General features: G+C 42.0%; 1 protein-coding gene across 4 annotated transcripts in view; it reads right to left on the reverse strand.

The window, feature by feature from the left end:
* meis2a (Meis homeobox 2a) overlaps positions 1 to 18,791 on the reverse strand; it is a 67,308-nt gene that overhangs the window by 14,592 nt on the left and 33,925 nt on the right. For all 4 annotated transcript variants that reach the window (XM_082143568.1, XM_082143566.1, XM_082143569.1 and 1 more), the window contains exon 9: positions 12,524 to 12,600. In XM_082143568.1, coding sequence (XP_081999694.1) covers positions 12,524 to 12,600 — 77 coding nt within the window. The remainder of the gene's footprint in view (positions 1 to 12,523; positions 12,601 to 18,791) is intronic.

The raw sequence follows: 18,791 nt of genomic DNA on the forward strand, positions 1-18,791 counted from the left end.
TATATTGTTACAGCCCTACTAAACAATCTTCCTATGCATGTGTCGAATATTATAAAAGCTCACTTTGACGTAATAATTCTCAGGCTATATTTCTAGCACAATTACTCTATATCTCAGCACTTGTGCTTTGACTCGGACTCGATCTTTACTGCGAGTAAATCATCTGTCATCTTTGCAGGAATGAAATATGAAGATTGTAAAAGTAACATTTATTTTTTACCAACATTATGAAAGCCTCATCCCTGCCGGTATAACCACAGATATATATATGCGTCACATGACTAAACGTGTCATCGTTACTACAGTGTTTTCACATTGGTCCACTTGGGACAGCGTCCTCAAAAAGCTTTCGCAGGACAAACAAAAATAGAGGGAATGAGACGTGTGTCACGACAGCGAATCTGATCAAAGCCACAACAGGCGGGAATTATGAGCGTCCCGACCAGGATCAGCGAAAATAAAGCTATTTTGTCTGTGTTTTATTTCTCCGAATCTCATTGGTCCACACAAGCCTCAGGAGCCAATCAGGGCTGTGTTTCCCGAAAGCATCAATAGTTTCCAGATCGCAAGTTCTGTCGTTATCATCAGTTCAACGAGTCGGTGTCATGACATGTGGACTCAATAAATCCTGATCTTGAGGAATATAATCAAGCTCACACTCAGTGCAATCTATATCTGTTATCTAGAATACATACAAATGTCATTTACGTCTTTTAGTTTGTCAAGAAATTTAAAGTGTAGTTGTTGAAGAGTGTGCGTGTGTGAACGAACTCTAGTGTGTAAGAACGAGTCTATGAGTGAATCTGGAAATAAAGCAAAACCACAGATGCCATATCCGTAATCGATAGCATAATTCTAGCATTAATTCAGTCTCTTAACAGATTCATTAACATAAGTTATTACTCCAACACCTGCGTGACATCATTAACAACATGGTTGAACGACCAATTTGCGACAATATGTTTTCAGGAGACAGTCGTGACTAGCTAGTTGATTTCTTCACCGCTGTATCGCACTGTGATAGTGAAGCACGAGTTACGGCGTTGAACGGGAAACACACTCCTGATTGGCTGTGCTTTGGCGTATGAGGCGGGCTCTACCGGAGGGCCCGAGTCAGCTGTCCGTCAAACACCTGGAGCGGAAGGGCCGCTTGTTGCTCCTTTGATCCCGCAAGTATCAGCTGCAGGTTTGCTGAGCGAGACTTTGTTCTCTGTCTCTGAGTCTCTCTGTCCTGCGGCACAACACAGCTCCTCTACCGCAGGAGAGAGAGAGAGAAACACCTTCACTGGTGTATCAGCAGCTCTGACAACCGCTCGCTCGGCCCCGGTGAAGCTCTCAGACATCTGACGCTGCGTCCTTAAAGACATGATAGTCAGGCTCAAATCAGAGCCAGAGACGCCCCGGGCGTCAACACACCTGTGAGCGGATCCTCTCTCTCTCTTAACTCTCTCTCTCTCTCTCTCTCTCTCTCGGTTCGTCTGTCTTCCTCCTCGGCTCTGAAAGTTGTTTTTGATTATCACTGGGATCGCAAGCGTTCTGACCCGACACGAGTCTCTCTCTCTCTCTAGGGAAATGTTGGCACTTTGTTTCAGGGTTTTTCTCAGGAAAAACTTTTCTTCAGTATTACTCAGAGGTCTAGTTGCAAATATAATTATTTTAAAGTGATAGTGCTTTTTGTAACATTATCTAGTGTAAGTCATAAATCCCGTTTGAGATTTGTGCTGGCTACTGTATACAGGCCACCAGGGCACCATACAGACTTTATCAAAGAGTTTGCCGACTTTCTATCAGAGTTAGTACTGGCTGCAGATAAAGTACTAATTGTTGGTGATTTTAATATACATGTAGATAACGAAAAAGATGCATTGGGATTGGCATTTAAAGACATTGTAAACTCAATTGGAGTTAGACAACACGTGTCAGGACCTACTCACTGTCGTAATCATACTCTAGATCTAATATTATCACACGGAATAAATGTTGATGCTGTTGAAATTCTGCAGCAGAGCGATGACATCTCAGATCATTATTTAGTCTCGTGTAAACTTCATTTAGCCAAGGCTGCAAAGCCGACTCCGTGTTACAAATATGTTAGACCTATCACTTCTGCCACTAAAGATTGCTTTATTAATAATCTTCCTGATCAGTTTCATCATCTCAGCATCCCAGATAGCTTAGAAGAACTCGATATTGTGACAGAAACTCTTAACTCTCTCTTTTCCAGCACTTTAGACACAGTTGCTCCGTTGCGCTTAAAGAAGATTAAAGAAAATAGTCCAACGCCGTGGAACAACGAGCACACTCAGGCCCTTAAGAGAGCAGCCAGAAAAATGGAGCGCAACTGGAAGAAAACAAAACTAGAGGTATGTCGCATTTCATGGAAGGAGAGCTCGACTGCATACAGAGAGGCCTTAAAAGCTGCTAGATCTGCTTATTTTTCAACCCTCTTAAACAAACACAACCCTAGGTATTTATTTGAAACAGTGGCTAAATTAACAAGAAATAAAGCTTCAACCCCAGACGTTTCCAAACAGCACAGCAGTAATGACTTTAGGAACTTCCACTGAATCTTTTGCGGATTCACGTTTTTGAAGTTTACACGGAGATGATAAAATTTTTTACATTTTCATTTAAAGCTTGCACCTAGGAACCTGTTTCAAAGTTTGCGTTCTCGAGCACCAAACACTGCAAATGAACGGCCAGAACGCATTAAAAGTTTTCTGTTTTCTGTTAGAACGGTGTCGTGTTAGCGGCCGCTAAGTTAATAACTAATGATCTTTGCAACGGAAGTGAATCAATCAAACTAACTTTAGCTGGACAATAACTTTATTCTAGAGCTGCTGTAAAGCCTAAACAATCTCTGTTACTGTAATCTCCTATTATCACTGTAAAGCTGCTTTGAAATAATCTGTATTGTTAAAAGCGCTGTATAAATGAAGGAGACTTGACTTGAAATGCTGCCGTCTGTTTGTTTTTTCATATATTCAATCAGTTTCATTTGATAGTTACTGCAGAACTTCAAGAAATCCTTTACATTTATACATTTGGCAGACGCTTGTATCTAAAGTAAATTCAAAGTACACTAGCGGTCAAAAGTTTGAGGTCGGTCAAATGTCATATTGTTTCTGAAAGAGTCTCTTTTGCTCTGCATTTATTTGATCAAAAATACAGTAAAAACAGTGAAAACTTATTCCAAATTTAAAACAGCTGTTTTCTGTGTGAATATATAGTTAAGTGTCATTTATTCCTGTGATCAAAGCTGAATTTACAGCATCATTACTCCAGTCTTCAGTGTCACATGATCCTTCAGAAATCACTCTAATATGAGGATTTGATGTTCAAGAAACATTTAAGATTAACATCAATGTTGAAAACAGTTCTGCTGCTTGAACATGAACAGGGCCATAAAAAATGATGGATTTCCTGCTTATAAAACTGACTTTGTCTTTGACGTGAGGCCTGGTGTGGCGTGAGCGCACACACACACACACAGGTAAAGATATTGGAGGGTAATGCTGGTTAATGTGGAGTGTAAGTTACGCTGCAGGGCACCTGCGCCCGAGATCTCCCCGTCATCAGTGAAACCTCTCAATTAACCTCCTTTCACTCGCTGCCGCCTACGAGGACTCAGTCATTACCCTCACACACCCTCACACTAACACACACACACCCTCACACACCCCCGTCACCCCATTCAATCTCAGAACCAGCCCATTCTCTCAGACCCTAAAGGGGCCCTAGGTTCAACACCCTCTCTCTCTCGCTGCTCCTGAGTGTCTCTCGCCCCGCACTGATAATGAGAGGCGAGAGGGTCGGAGCGCACCGGAGCCTCCACTGAGACACATGTTTAAAGGCCTGCTTTCATTCCACCATCGGTGTGTGTGAACACAGTTTGGAGTTTGTCCAGACGCTGTGTTTTGGCATCATTTCTGCCGATAGCTCATCCAGAACATCTCTTCTCGCTGGCACCACGCGCTTCAGTAAACAAACCTGAAGTATTAATTTATGATGGCACTGCTGGCATGTAAAGCTCAGAGCGTGGCGATCAGCTGAATCCTGGGAAAACTGTTTGTTTGTGACTTGTGTGAGAGACAGAGTTTCGTTTCTAAGCTCAAGGGTTTCCAATGGTACAGCAAGAAAAATGATCAAACAAATATTTGTTGGATGCAGTGGTGTAAAGCGTGGGATGCAGTGGTGTAAAGCGTGGGATGTAGTGGTGTAAAGCGTGATATGCAGTGGTGTAAAGCGTGGGATGCAGTGGTGTAAAGCGTGGGATGCAGTGGTGTAAAGCGTGGGATGCAGTGGTGTAAAGCGTGATATGCAGTGGTGTAAAGCGTGGGATGCAGTGGTGTAAAGCGTGGGATGCAGTGGTGTAAAGCGTGGGATGCAGTGGTGTAAAGCGTGGGATGCAGTGGTGTAAAGCGTGGGATGCGGTGGTGTAAAGAGTGGGATGCGGTGGTGTAAAGCGTGGGATGCAGTGGTGTAAAGCGTGGGATGCAGTGGTGTAAAGCGTGGGATGCAGTGGTGTAAAGCGTGGGATGCAGTGGTGTAAAGCGTGGGATGCAGTGGTGTAAAGCGTGGGATGCAGTGGTGTAAAGAGTGGGATGCAGTGGTGTAAAGCGTGGGATGCAGTGGTGTAAAGCGTGGGATGCAGTGGTGTAAAGCGTGGGATGCAGTGGTGTAAAGCGTGGGATGCAGTGGTGTAAAGCGTGGGATGCAGTGGTGTAAAGCGTGGGATGCAGTGGTGTAAAGCGTGGGATGCAGTGGTGTAAAGGCTTGGATGCAGTGGTGTAAAGCGTGGGATGCAGTGGTGTAAAGCGTGGGATGCAGTGGTGTAAAGCGTGGGATGCAGTGGTGTAAAGCGTGGGATGCAGTGGTGTAAAGCGTGGGATGCAGTGGTGTAAAGCGTGGGATTTTATGAGGAATATAAAGGTTTATTAAAAATTACAAGCTGATGCTTTACTGAGTGACAGATTCATTTAGACAAAGGGTCAGCTATCTGTCTATGTATGTATCCATCCATCCATCCATCCATCCATCCATCCATCCATGATCCATCCATCCATCATGACGTCTCCCAAATGTTGGTTTGCCAAAAATGCAACCTTGTATAAAATAATTAATGAATAAAACACATTTAGTTGGACGTACTGATGCTGTTGATCATTGTTTTTTGAAGATCCAGTGGATCTTTTTACTGGCTATCTGTTGAAAAGAGCAAAAATAATTGAATAAGAGTTTCACGCCCTATTTTGTGAAGAGTGAAGTAACGCACATGCCCTCCAATCAGACTCACACAAACTGATGAACTCGTTCCTCCAAATCCTGATTGTCAGTCGTTCTTTTCTCCTGGGCCTCCTCCCTCTCTCTCTCTCTCTCTCTCTCTCTCTCTCTCTCTCTCTCTCTCTCTCTCTCTCTCTCTCTCTCTCTCTCTCTCTCTCTCTCTTCCTCTTAACTCTCTCCCAGCTCACGCGATGTTCCTCTGCAGCGTCAGCAGAAAGACGCCCTGCTCTCAGGCTTTATTTCACTAATGTGGGCAGTATTTCCCTCATCCTCTGTGTGAGGAGCAGCAGATCTGCCTGTCTATAAATAACTGGAAAAAGCCAACCGATCCGTCTGAGAGTGAAACACAGGAAGCTCTCAGACACACACACACATCCTCGTCATTCCCGAACAGAGCCCAAACAATCTGATCTGAGACCAGAGACGCTCAGGATCCAGCTTCACTTTAGTGCTCCGTATATATATGAAGTCCAACTAGCAGAGCAGTGAACACTAAAGTCCAACGGCAGCTCATAAACACAACCTTGGCAGTATAGACTTTATATTTCAGCTTTAAGTGGGTTTCCCATTTACAAGCCCGAGCACAGAGACAGACGGGAAGGGTGAGTGCGCATTTATTTCCCAGCGATATATAAAAGAGCAGATCGAGAAGCTCAGTGCTACTCCTGTCCGTAACATCTCTCCTCGTTCGAGACTCTCATTAACAAACAATACTGCTGTGAAATTGCTTTAATGACAATGTAATAAAATTGCTATTCGGCTCACAGATGGCCTGAGGCGCAGCTCGATCCTACAGCGATGCGTCAAACCATATAAATTAACCCACTTATTCACCTTCTCTTCTTTCTTCAATCTTTCTCCATTTGTTTCTCCCTCGAAACAAAACGCACCATCCCAGAACACAAACCACCGTCTCACACTCTTTTACAAGATTATTTCTGGCTATATATATATATTTTTTTTTTTCATCAAATCAAAATACATTTACTGGAGAAGAACCAAAAATTACTGAGATTTTATTAACTGACATTCACAAAACTTAATAAATGCTATAAAAATGTATTGCGCATAGTTATAATGCATTTATTAATGGACCTTAAGCATGAACTCACTTAATTTTGATACTTTTGTTCTTATATTCTGTCATAAGAACATGTATCTTGATTTAGGAATGTTGAGGCATTTGTGCTGGAAAACGAGACAGAAACACTGAGGACGAAGATGATTGAGATATTAAAGATATGGGATCAAATGAAGAGCGGGAGGAGCGGGAGGAGGGCGGCACTCGGGAACCAACAACTGAGACAATTCTGCTAATTAACTGCCAATTAGCGGCCCCTAAATGCAGGCGATGTGATGATGTTCTCTGGCAGCGGCTCGCCTCGCGCTGGACACTGAGAGACTCGACCGCCTCATCTAGGCCAGAGTTAGATACCAGCAGCTTCAGTCATCATTCTGCCCGTGTGCAACAGACCGACACAAAATCACTTCTGATTAAATAAACTTCAACTGAAATTAAAGTTTTGGGATCGCTGAGATTCAATGTTTTTAAAAGAAGTCTCTTCTGCTCACCAAGGCTGCATTTATTTGATTAAAAATACAACAAACTCAGTAATATTGTGATATATTATTCCAGTGTAAATCAGCTGTTCTCTATGTGAATATATAGTAAAGTGTAATTTATTTCTGTGATCAAAGCTGAATTTTCAGCATCATTACTCCAGTCTTCAGTGTCACATGATCCTTCACAAATCACTCTAATATGATGATTTGATGATCAAGAAACATTAATTATTATCATCAATGTTGAAAACAGTTGTGGAAAATTTTTTTTGGGGGGGGGGGGGGGGGGGGGGGGAGGGGGATAATAAAAGAAATTATTCTTTTACATTGGAATAATATTTAACAATAGTACTGTTTTTTAGACTTCTTTTAAAACATTAAAAATCTTAACGATCCCAAACTTTTTAATGGCATTGTATATAAAAAAATCATGATTCAAAATATTAATATAAGCAACAATCGTATCTCAATGATACTGTAATAACACTGGCATGTGTTTAAACTCAATGACTTTCCCATGATCCGAGGAGGAAAATAAAACAACTTCACAGGCCTGTTTATACTTTTTACATTACATTTGGAAAATATTAAGCCATTATTTTGAATTTCATAACAGCTGGCCGCGCCAACTGAAACGGTCATAAAAAACATAAAGCTGATCTGTTTGTTCGTGCCCTCTTTGAGTTCGGGGAGGGAGAGAGAGAGAGAGGGTTATGAAACTGTTTCTCCTGGTCTAAAACAGTCTCAAATAAAGCCGTTTCAGGCCTGACAGATCGAAGACCAGCAGACGTGACACCAGAAACCACTGATCAATCAACAACCCACCCGCAGGAAAGAGTGTGTGTCTGTGGGCTTCAGGTAAGATGGCAGTGTTAGACATCATGAAATCAAGCAGGTGTCAAAGGTCATTCATAAGTCACATATTCCACTCCATTTGTCAGCTCATTAGCCAAACGAGTTTCCATGAGAGAGAGAGAGAGAGAGACAGAAGAAACCCAACCAAAGCTCAAGCACTTTCAGCCCTGTGGACTTATAAGCATTCCTGTTTTTCCCAACAAATCTCATTTACGTCTCATTTCAGATCATCATTTATTGTGTGGTGGAAATTACTCCTTTGTCTAATGTCATATCTAGCATTTGATCATATCAAAACAATTAAATATTTCACTTTTTCTTAATTATAGTTTAAGATTAAAACTCTTGGAGTTAATGATGAAGTCATGGCAAAACATCTGCACCACATGGGACATAAAAGTTCCTGAAGTTGAAGAAAATCCCAGAATCGACTGCAAGAGTGAGCAATAACGAGAGACAAACCCGTCTCTCTCTCTCTCATAATGTGTGTGTGTGTGTGTGTGTTGCTGTCAGCATGTGATTAGATAGATAGAATAACACACAGATGCGACTGCACTTTCCTGTCGTGTGGTGTGTGAAGCGTCTCTCTCTCTCTGAGGTCAGACAGGATTGCTGTGCAGTCTCAGATTTAATTACCCATCAGCTACAACGAACCACCAACACCAGTGAGCGTCTCACACGCACACGAAAAGCAGAAGATCAGATCCACGGGCACAGAGAGAGAGAGAGAGAGAGAGAGAGAGAGAGAGAGAGAGAGAGAGAGGTAGACGGTCTTGTCAGAGCAGGAGACGCGCTGTCTATTGACACGTTACACACAGAGCCCTTGTGCCTCCAGGTCTGATTGTGCCTCCGAACAAAGACGTGATTCAGGACATCCAGAGCGCAAACCTGTCTCTCTCTCTCTCCTGTGCTCCATATCAAAGCAGGATCCACACAATGACCATCACAGGAGGAATCCAGGCGCTTTTGGCACATCAGCAGGAATGTCTGGTGGACCAAAAAGATCTAACTGAGGCCTGAGCGAGCAAATACTCCCATAAACACTCCCAAAAACACTCCCACAAACACTCCCACAAACACTACCACAAACACTCCCATAAACACTCCCATAAACACTCTAACAAACACTCCCACAAACACTACCGCAAACACTCCCATAAACACTCTAACAAACACTCCCACAAACACTCCCAAAAACTCCCACACACACTCCCACAAACTCTACCGCAAACACTCCCATATACACTCTCACAAACACTCACAAACACTCCCGCAAACACTCCCACAAACACTCCCACAAACTCTACCGCAAACACTCCCATATACACTCTCACGAACACTCACAAACACTCCCGCAAACACTCCCACAAACACTCCCACAAACACTCTCACAAACACTCTCACAAACACTCCCACAAACACTCCCACAAACACTCCCGCAAACACTCCCATAAACACTCCCATAAACACTCCCATAAACACTACCACAAACACTCCCGCAAACACTCCCATAAACACTCCCATAAACACTCCCACAAACACTACCGCAAACACTCCCATAAACACTCCCATAAACACTCTACCAAACACTCCCACAAACACTACCGCAAACACTCCCAAAAAAACTCCCATAAACACTCTAACAAACACTCCCATAAACACTCCCAAAAACTCTACCGCAAATACTCCCATAAACACTCTCAAACACTCCCACAAACACTCCCACGAACACTCCCACAAACACTCCCACAAACACTCCCAAAAACTCTACCGCAAACACTCCCATAAACACTCTAACAAACACTCCCACAAACACTCCCACAAACACTCACAAACACTCCCACAAACACTCTCACAAACACTCCCACAAACTCTACCGCAAACACTCCCATATACACTCTCACAAACACTCACAAACACTCCCGCAAACACTCCCACAAACACTCCCAAAAACTCTACCGCAAACACTCCCATAAACACTCTAAAAAACACTCTCACAAACACTCCCACAAACACTCCCACAAACACTCCCACAAACACTCTCACAAACACTCCCAAAAACTCTACCGCAAACACTCCCATAAACACTCTAACAAACACTCCCACAAACACTCCCACAAACACTCTCACAAACACTCCCAAAAACTCTACCGCAAACACTCCCATAAACACTCTAACAAACACTCCCACAAACACTCCCATAAACACTCCCAAAAACTCTACCGCAAACACTCCCATAAACACTCTAACAAACACTCCCACAAACACTCCCACAAACACTCTCACAAACACTCCCAAAAACTCTACCGCAAACACTCCCATAAACACTCCCACGAACACTCCCACAAACACTCCCACAAACACTCCCAAAAACTCCCACACACACTCCCACAAACTCTACCGCAAACACTCCCATATACACTCTCACAAACACTCACAAACACTCCAGCAAACACTCCCACAAACACTCCCAAAAACTCTACCGCACACACTCCCATAAACACTCCCACACACACTCCCACAAACTCTACCGCAAACACTCCCATATACACTCTCACAAACACTCACAAACACTCCCGCAAACACTCCCACAAACACTCCCAAAAACTCTACCGCAAACACTCCCATAAACACTCTAACAAACACTCCCACAAACACTCTCACAAACACTCCCACAAACACTCCCACAAACACTCTCACAAACACTCCCACAAACACTCCCACAAACACTCCCAAAAACACTCTCACAAACACTCCCACAAACACTCCCACACACACTCCCACAAACACTCTCACAAACACTCCCACACACACTCCCGCAAACACTCCCACAAACACTCCCACACACACTCCCACATACACTCCCACAAACACTCCCACAAACACTCCCGCAAACACTCCCAAAAACTCTACCGCAAACACTCCCATAAACACTCCCACACACACTCCCACAAACTCTACCGCAAACACTCCCATATACACTCTCACAAACACTCACAAACACTCCCGCAAACACTCCCACAAACACTCACAAAAACTCTACCGCAAACACTCCCATAAACACTCTAACAAACACTCCCACAAACACTCTCACAAACACTCCCACAAACACTCTCACAAACACTCCCACAAACACTCCCACAAACACTCCCACAAACACTCTCACAAACACTCCCACAAACACTCCCACACACACTCCCACAAACACTCTCACAAACACTCCCACACACACTCCCGCAAACACTCCCACAAACACTCCCACACACACTCCCACATACACTCCCACAAACACTCCCACAAACACTCCCACATACACTCCCACATACACTCCCACAAACACTCCCGCAAACACTCCCACACACACTCCCACAAACACTCCCACAAACACTCCCACACACACTTCCACACACACTCCCACAAACACTCCCACATACACTCCCACAAACACTCCCACAAACACTCCCACATACACTCCCGCAAACACTCCCGCAAACACTCCCACACACACTCCCACAAACACTCCCGCAAACACTCCTACAAACACTCCTTTCAAAGCAGCTTCACACAGAGAAAAGGAGAATAATGCAACAGAGTTTGTTTCCAGAAGACAATAGTGTCACAGTCCAGCTTAACTAAGTTCAGTGATGTTTGATTTTTGTAGTAAAAAATATTAATTTAGTTTATTTATATATATATATATATATATATATATATATATATATATATATATATATATATATATATATATATCCACTCTGGAGAAGATAGATAGATAGATAGATAGATAGATAGATAGATAGATAGATAGATAGATAGATAGATAGATAGATAGATAGATAGATAGATAGACTGAAAGTGTTCCTCTAGCTTCACTTGTTCTCTCTCTGTGTTGTTTTTGTGGGGTTTGCAGGTTATTTCAGCATTAATCAGCATGAAATAGGCAAATCTAAATGTTCTGCTGCTGTAGGTGTGTGTGTGTGTGTGTGTGTGTGTGTGTGTGTGTGTGTGTGTGTGTGTGTGTGTGTGTGTGTGTGTGTGTGTGTGTGTGTGTGTGTGAGGCCAGGAACGCTGTAATTGAAACGCCAGGCGAGTGAAAGGCAGATAACGGCTCTTCCTGTGGTCAATGTAAGCACCTGGTCAGATCCGGCCGACGAATCAAGCTCATTCTCTCGCTCTCTCACTCTCTCGTTCTCCAGGCGTGTTCTCATGTGAGCCGCGGTAGAATGAGGTGTAGGGGAAATGAATCACAAAAGCACAGAAATCAATTGACCCCGAGGAGACGCGTGATAAAGCCCTCGGCCGCCGCCTGTCCCCGACAGATAGAGCTGCGTAAATGAGTCCGCTCCGATAAATACATTAAAGCAAGCTGTGAATAAAAGCCAGGGACTTCTCATTTGTAAATAGCAGCTCCACTACACGGAATTAGACTGATAAAGGAGCGCTCCGTATAATTAAGTTTGTGTAAGGCCAGAAAATCCGTGCAAATACCTTCCCGGTGTTTTGAAAAGAAGCTGTCAGCTCAATTAATCTGAACATCGGCCGGAGAATGTAGCGAACGAAATTAAGCCAGCGATAAAAAAAGAGCCCGGGCGTGTATTTTGATAAATAATTCCTGTATCATTTCTTTGGCTCTGTGATCATTTTATTTAATCCACCACCTCCAGTTATGAGCTAAGCTCTACAGAGACGCTGCCGGCCGGAGCAACACATCTGTAATCCGGCACGGATTCATTCATGCATCAAAGGCAAGGAAAACGCGGCGATAAGGTCCGCGCGCTAAAGCTTCCCGGTGGTCAAAGAGAGGAAAAGTGCCTGGACTCACCAGTTGTTTACTTGTAAGATGGTGAGGCCTGTGTCCTGAGCCAGCTGCTTCTTCTGCTCTTCTGAAGGATACGGGTGCTGGAAGAGAACACAAGAGAGACCCGCTCCGGTCAGGATCAGGAGGAACATCACAGAGACAACACACTCATCTGCACCAGGAGAACATCACGCAAACCACAGCTACAGTCAACCGCTTTTACACACAATCAACATCTGTGCTGACATCCCTGAATCACTACACACTTCATTATGCTGTGGGTTTTAGGGTCTCGCTTTCGGTACGGTACGGTATGTGCCGTGTTCATGGAAAAAAAAGACTACTGTCAAATAAAAATAAAGAACAACTACAAGCAACAGCACAAATAAATACAATAGAGCAAAGATATTAATAAAAGAAACAGTGCTTCTCAGGTTTATCAGGTAGGGCTGACATTAGTTTTCAGGTACAGAAATTGAATAAAGTAATCAAATGTAAAATAACATTGCATATTTGACTGTATAAATTAAAGATTAATCCTTATTAAAGTCACAAAAGATATTCAATCCAGAGCTGTGAGTGATTTCCTTGTGTTCTGTTGTTTGATTAACATTAAAAGCACAGACAGAAGGAATATTAGGATGCTGTCCCTTTAAGACACAACGCATGAATACGTACACTGATCGTCAAGTCACGTTTATTTATACAGCGCTTTTTACAATACAGATTTTTTCAAAGATAACAGAAAAATAATGCAACAAAGTTTGTTTCCAGAAGAAAATAGCGTAAGTTCAGACTGAGTCTGCTAGGACACTCATCGAGACGGACATGCTGACACTCTTTGAGTGAGTTTGTCCATTTAAGCGCAAGACTTGAAAGAGAAATCAATAAGACGTGCGCGCGCTTCAGATGAGAATTTAAATATTAATATTTTATATTTAAATGAAAAAAAATTCTTAAATATATACAACATGCATGTGTGTGTATTTATATATAAAATATAATTATACACAGTACACACACATATATTATGTATAACACAAACTTTAATTTAGGATATTTTTGGATTTTGCACAGCACTAATTCAAATATGATTAGGAGTGAATGTGTGCATGTGTTAAATTAAAAACATTATTTGCAAATAGCTGAAAAAGATTACATCAAACATATATATATTCACTCAAAAAAGGCCTAAATTTAAGACTTATGTATTTGACTTGCATATACAATTTCGATCCATTTGGATTATATTGTATAGGCCTACTGTATTTACATATACATCTATTTTAATGTTCACTATAAATACTTTGATTATTTAATTCCTTTAAATGAAAAGGGAAATAAAGAAATCCCCCGAGTGTCATGGCATGCTTCTATATTTATATATTATTTATAAGTGTTATGTTTAATAGCTCAATAGCACACTGAAGCTGGATTCGTGGCGCTTCTGCTTGTACAAACACACAAACAGTGCAACTGAATCTGTGTTGGACCGATTAATGGATGAATAGCACAGATCCGTACGGCACCGCGGTGAATCCTCCGGCCGGATTAAACACATCCTCCTTTCCTGGACGGTTAGAGGAATGACTTCAGCTTGAGTTGCTCCTGAACGCAGGCCAAGCGCTAAAGCAAGACGTTCCTGCAAAGGTCTCGAGTAGCCAGGAGTCACACTGCAAACACAATCCCCGCGCGGGATGCAATGATATAATTTGTGTCACTGTTGATCTGCCAAATGTGACATGATAGAAATGGCAGGATTGAATTTGTGCCGTGTGTGTCTGAAGCATGACGAACAATAGTGATCCGCACTGACAGATGTGTTTAAGAGGCAGATTAACAACCAAACACACACCACACACTCCGCTTTATTCAGACATCCCACACACACACACACACACACACACACACACACACACACACACACACACACACACACACACACACACACACACACACACACTCTTGTGTGTAGCGAGTCTTTCTTCTTACACATGTTCTAAAAGTCACAGGAATAAAGCATTACACTGGACTGGATCTGGACTGGATCTGACCCTGAGCCTCACATTGAGAAAGCAACGGCCGGTTTAATTAAAGAGCGCGAGGAGGGAACGTTTCAGGAATGTGTCCAATTAATTAGAAAACAATTGTAAGATTGAAAAAATAATGAAGGAAAAAGAGACGCATGAATCAGATTTCTACTTGTGCACACTGGAGCTTTTAATATGCTAAAATCATTAACAAAGAAATATGATAATGGGCACATAGAAATAAATTTTTTGATTGCTAAGTGCTGACATATGCTTGGCAAGACTGAAGCGCACATACATACGTGTGTGTGTGTGAGAGCGTGTGTGTGTGTGTGTGTGTGTGTGTGTGTGAGAGTGTGTGAGTGTGAGTGTGAGCGTGTGTGTGTGTGTGTGTGTGTGTGTGTGTGTGTGTGTGTGTGTGTGTGTGTGTGTGTGTGAGAGCGTGTGTGTGTGTGTGTGTGTGTGTGTGTGTGTGTGTGTGTGTGTGTGTGTGTGTGAGAGTGAGCGTGTGTGTGTGTGTGTGTGTGTGTGTGTGTGTGTGTGTGTGTGTGTGTGTGTGTGTGTGTGTGTGTGTGTGTGTGTGTCTTTCTCTCACAGACAGCAGCAGATTTTGTGACTGGTTCTCTATATTATTATATAATATATATTTTTTAATATATATATATTTATTATATTATTATTGCAATCGGCTGATAACCCACATTGAACATAAAAATCTAGCTAAAGCCTTTAATCAATGATAAACTATTTGTTCAAATGTTTGTTTAATCTTGAAAGTAGGCATTAATGAATGTCATGTGCCGTCATTAAACTGTCCTCTCTGTATCAGTGTTTCTTCAGGCATGTGCGCGTCATTAAAGCAAACCCATATAATACTGCAGCACTCAATGATTCACACAAACCAGAGACATTATATCTGCTCTTCCCTGACAGGATAAAAACAGAAAACGCTTAAAACCCTTCAAAGCCAGCTTAAGATATCCTGACCGCAGACACACAATATACAGCAGATCCAGTTTCATCCAGCTCTGTTCCACAAATCACAGTAAATACAGAGCCTGGGCCTGATAGACGTTACCAACGCCATGCAGATGTGTCCGTGTCAAATCCACACATGATGGCATCCACAATCTCTATTATCATGCACTGGTATTATAACATGGATGGGAATATGCATTGGGGTTATGCACAGAGGAAAGTATTGTACATCAATATTTTTTTTTTTACAAGAACCCAAATTCTGTGTTCTTTAAACACTAGAGCTGGGCAATTATTAATCTTATCCAAAATAAAAGTTTGTGTTTACATAATAATATATATGTGTGTGTGTGTACTGTGTATTATTATTTGGGATATATAGATATACATGCATGTATATATTTAAGAAAAATGTGTTATTTATATATAAAATATTTATCTTTATATATAAATTATGTATATACAGCATATACATGCAAATATTTCTAAAATATATGCATGCATGTGTATGTGTGTATTTATATACACAAAATAATACACAGTACACACACATATATTATGTGAACACAAACTTTTTTTGAATGTGATTAATCACGATTCATCATAGCCCAGCACTAGTAAATACAGCTTTGAAAGCAGAGTAACGCACATCCGAGTGACATCGCAGGTCGAGTCCAGCACTGTAAAATAAAGCATCAAATTACAAAACAAGTGAAACCCGAACAGAGCACTACCTTTATATGAATTATTAATTTCGTCCAGCGGTGTGCATGACACACTAACAGCATGATGAAGAGTAAACTTAGCATGAGAGATCACAGAAAGATTGAAAGTGTTCCTGTCACTTTAAACTCAATCAATAGAGTGAATTACTAAGAGCCGGAGCAATATCCTGAGAAACGGACTGACCACAGAATGTGAAGAGGTGCAGTCTATAAATTATTAGACAGAAAAATGAGCAGCTTATTTTATTGCAGATGCCAGCGCTAGCCGGCGATCGAATCAACTGTTAATTACGCTGCAGCCTGTTAATGGCACGGGCTTTTTGCTGCTTGCGCCATTCTGAACACACACACACACACACACACGGTTCGGGAAGGAGTCCTCGGGGATGTGTCAGTGCATCATACAGTCCGCGGCAAGTGCATGTGGGCCGATTTTATTTCCCAGAGTGCATGTGTGTGCATGTGTGTTTGCACTCTATTGGCTAAATTACAGGGTGTGATGTGCTCTTCACCGCAACTCCATGTAACGTCGAGCCTGAACCCCCAGTGCCCCCAAACACACATCAACCCCCCTTCACACACACACACACACACACACACACGCTCCCCAACGGAGCGGCTGACCGTGAGCTTGATGAATGACTTCATCAGTACGAGGCCAGACTGCAATGAATTAAAGAGTCCTGCAGCCTAATGAAAACCAGCACATCCCCCGACTGAGCTACTGAATCACTGCAGCACAACTCACTATACGTTCTAGATAGTACGCCAGATAAGAATTAGACAAACAGTCGGCCGAATGATGCAGTGTGTTTTTGATTGCATGCTTTTTAGGCTACTTTAACCCACAATCCATTGTGCAATCAATGGGTTCACTTTTGACTTTGAGTTTGCATGCAAGAATCACAGCAGTTTTTAATTGCACAAACCGAAATGTTAAGCTATAAGGTAATGCATTTAGCTAGATGCTAACATGCTAACACAAACAATATGTGACAAAGGTGATAGTATGATCCCAGCAAGCAATTTTGCATTTAAAAGATGTCTAATAGCCTTCCAAACACAGCCCTGACGTCTATAGGCTAAAACAAGGCAACATTTGGGCTGTCAGTGAAAATGTAATAGACGTCTAAACCAGAGCCCAAGAATAGATGCACAGGCTACGCATAGAATATGTAAAAGAAAAGAAACCAAACACCTTGTAATCACTGTTGGCTTTGCTTACATGATGGAATTTCATACATCTCATCTCGCAAGTTATTTTGGCAAAAAACTAATTCAAGGTTATTTTGGCTACACTCTAAACAAAAATGGTGCTAAATAGCACTAAAAGTGGTTCATTGGCTTGTAATCATAGGGGAACCACTTTAAGTGCCATATAGCACCTACCTTTGTCAAATGGTGCTATGTAGAAACATAAGAGGTGCCATATAGCACATTAACCACCCCAAAGAACCGCTAAAGAACCGCTGAAGAACCAAACTGGGCTTAACAGGTTCTTTAAATGGTAGTGGTGCTATATAGCACCTTAACCACCGCAAAGAACCGCTGAAGAACCATTTTTTTTTAGTGTGTAGAAGTGTGTTCCTCATAGCCGGACTATATCGGGTCTATAGTTAACCGAGACGGTGAATGACGGCTATTGCTTGCTGGAATACTATCATATCACACGCTCAAAACTACGTGCTTTATTTGTCTGTTTTAGAGGTTTGTGGAACGGAAATGAAGGGCACGTTCTCAAAACTCCATTGTCTCTTACCAACAATTTCAATTATTCTCAAACTACTCCATCATCGCTGAAGGATTTGAGTTTCCCCGTGACGCACAGCTCAAATTGACTGTGATCGTTTCTGTGTGTTTAATCAAACTGAGCGAAGCAAGATAACACAGACTCCCAATAAAATCAATCAAAGCCCAGAATGACATTTTAATATCTGCTACACAGAAATCTGCAGAAAGATTGGCACATTTTAAATTTAGAGAGGCTGTTAATAATGCATTTACATATGTGTGTTTCTGCAAGCATGATATTCCAGCCAAATGAAGGCTGCAGGTTTATTTTGATAAGACTGATTTGAATATAATATATATATCCCATTTTACAACGCAAATTCATGAATAATTGCAATGTGGTGTGTTTGTTGTAAGTATTTGTCATAAGAGGGAACACTGCATTTACTGTGAGAAAGGCAGATTTGTTTAGAAAGTGAACTTTGATTATAACATGACTCATGGTGTGTGTCAGCGGCGCTGTGATTGATGTCTGCTCAACAGAACAGAAGCTAAAAGAGTGTTTTGTTTAAAAGATGGACAAAAGGAGCTTGCTTCTGTGTATTCTAGTAGTTTGTGTGTGTCTAAGGTTAAATGTGTGTGCTTAGGTAGTGTTTTGTGTGCGTTTGATTTTCTTCAGCTCTACGCTGCATCCAGACAACAAGGAGGAAGCCGGCAAGAATGCAACTCGACTCACATGCACACACAAAAGGGAACACGTCCTCAGTTTTATGAAATGCACCATCTCAAATACACCCCCCGATGCTCAAACGATGCGTGCATACCGGC

This window comes from Leuciscus leuciscus (genome assembly GCF_965113295.1).
Source record: "Leuciscus leuciscus genome assembly, chromosome: 17".
In the NCBI taxonomy this organism is placed as follows: Eukaryota; Metazoa; Chordata; class Actinopteri; order Cypriniformes; family Leuciscidae; genus Leuciscus; species Leuciscus leuciscus.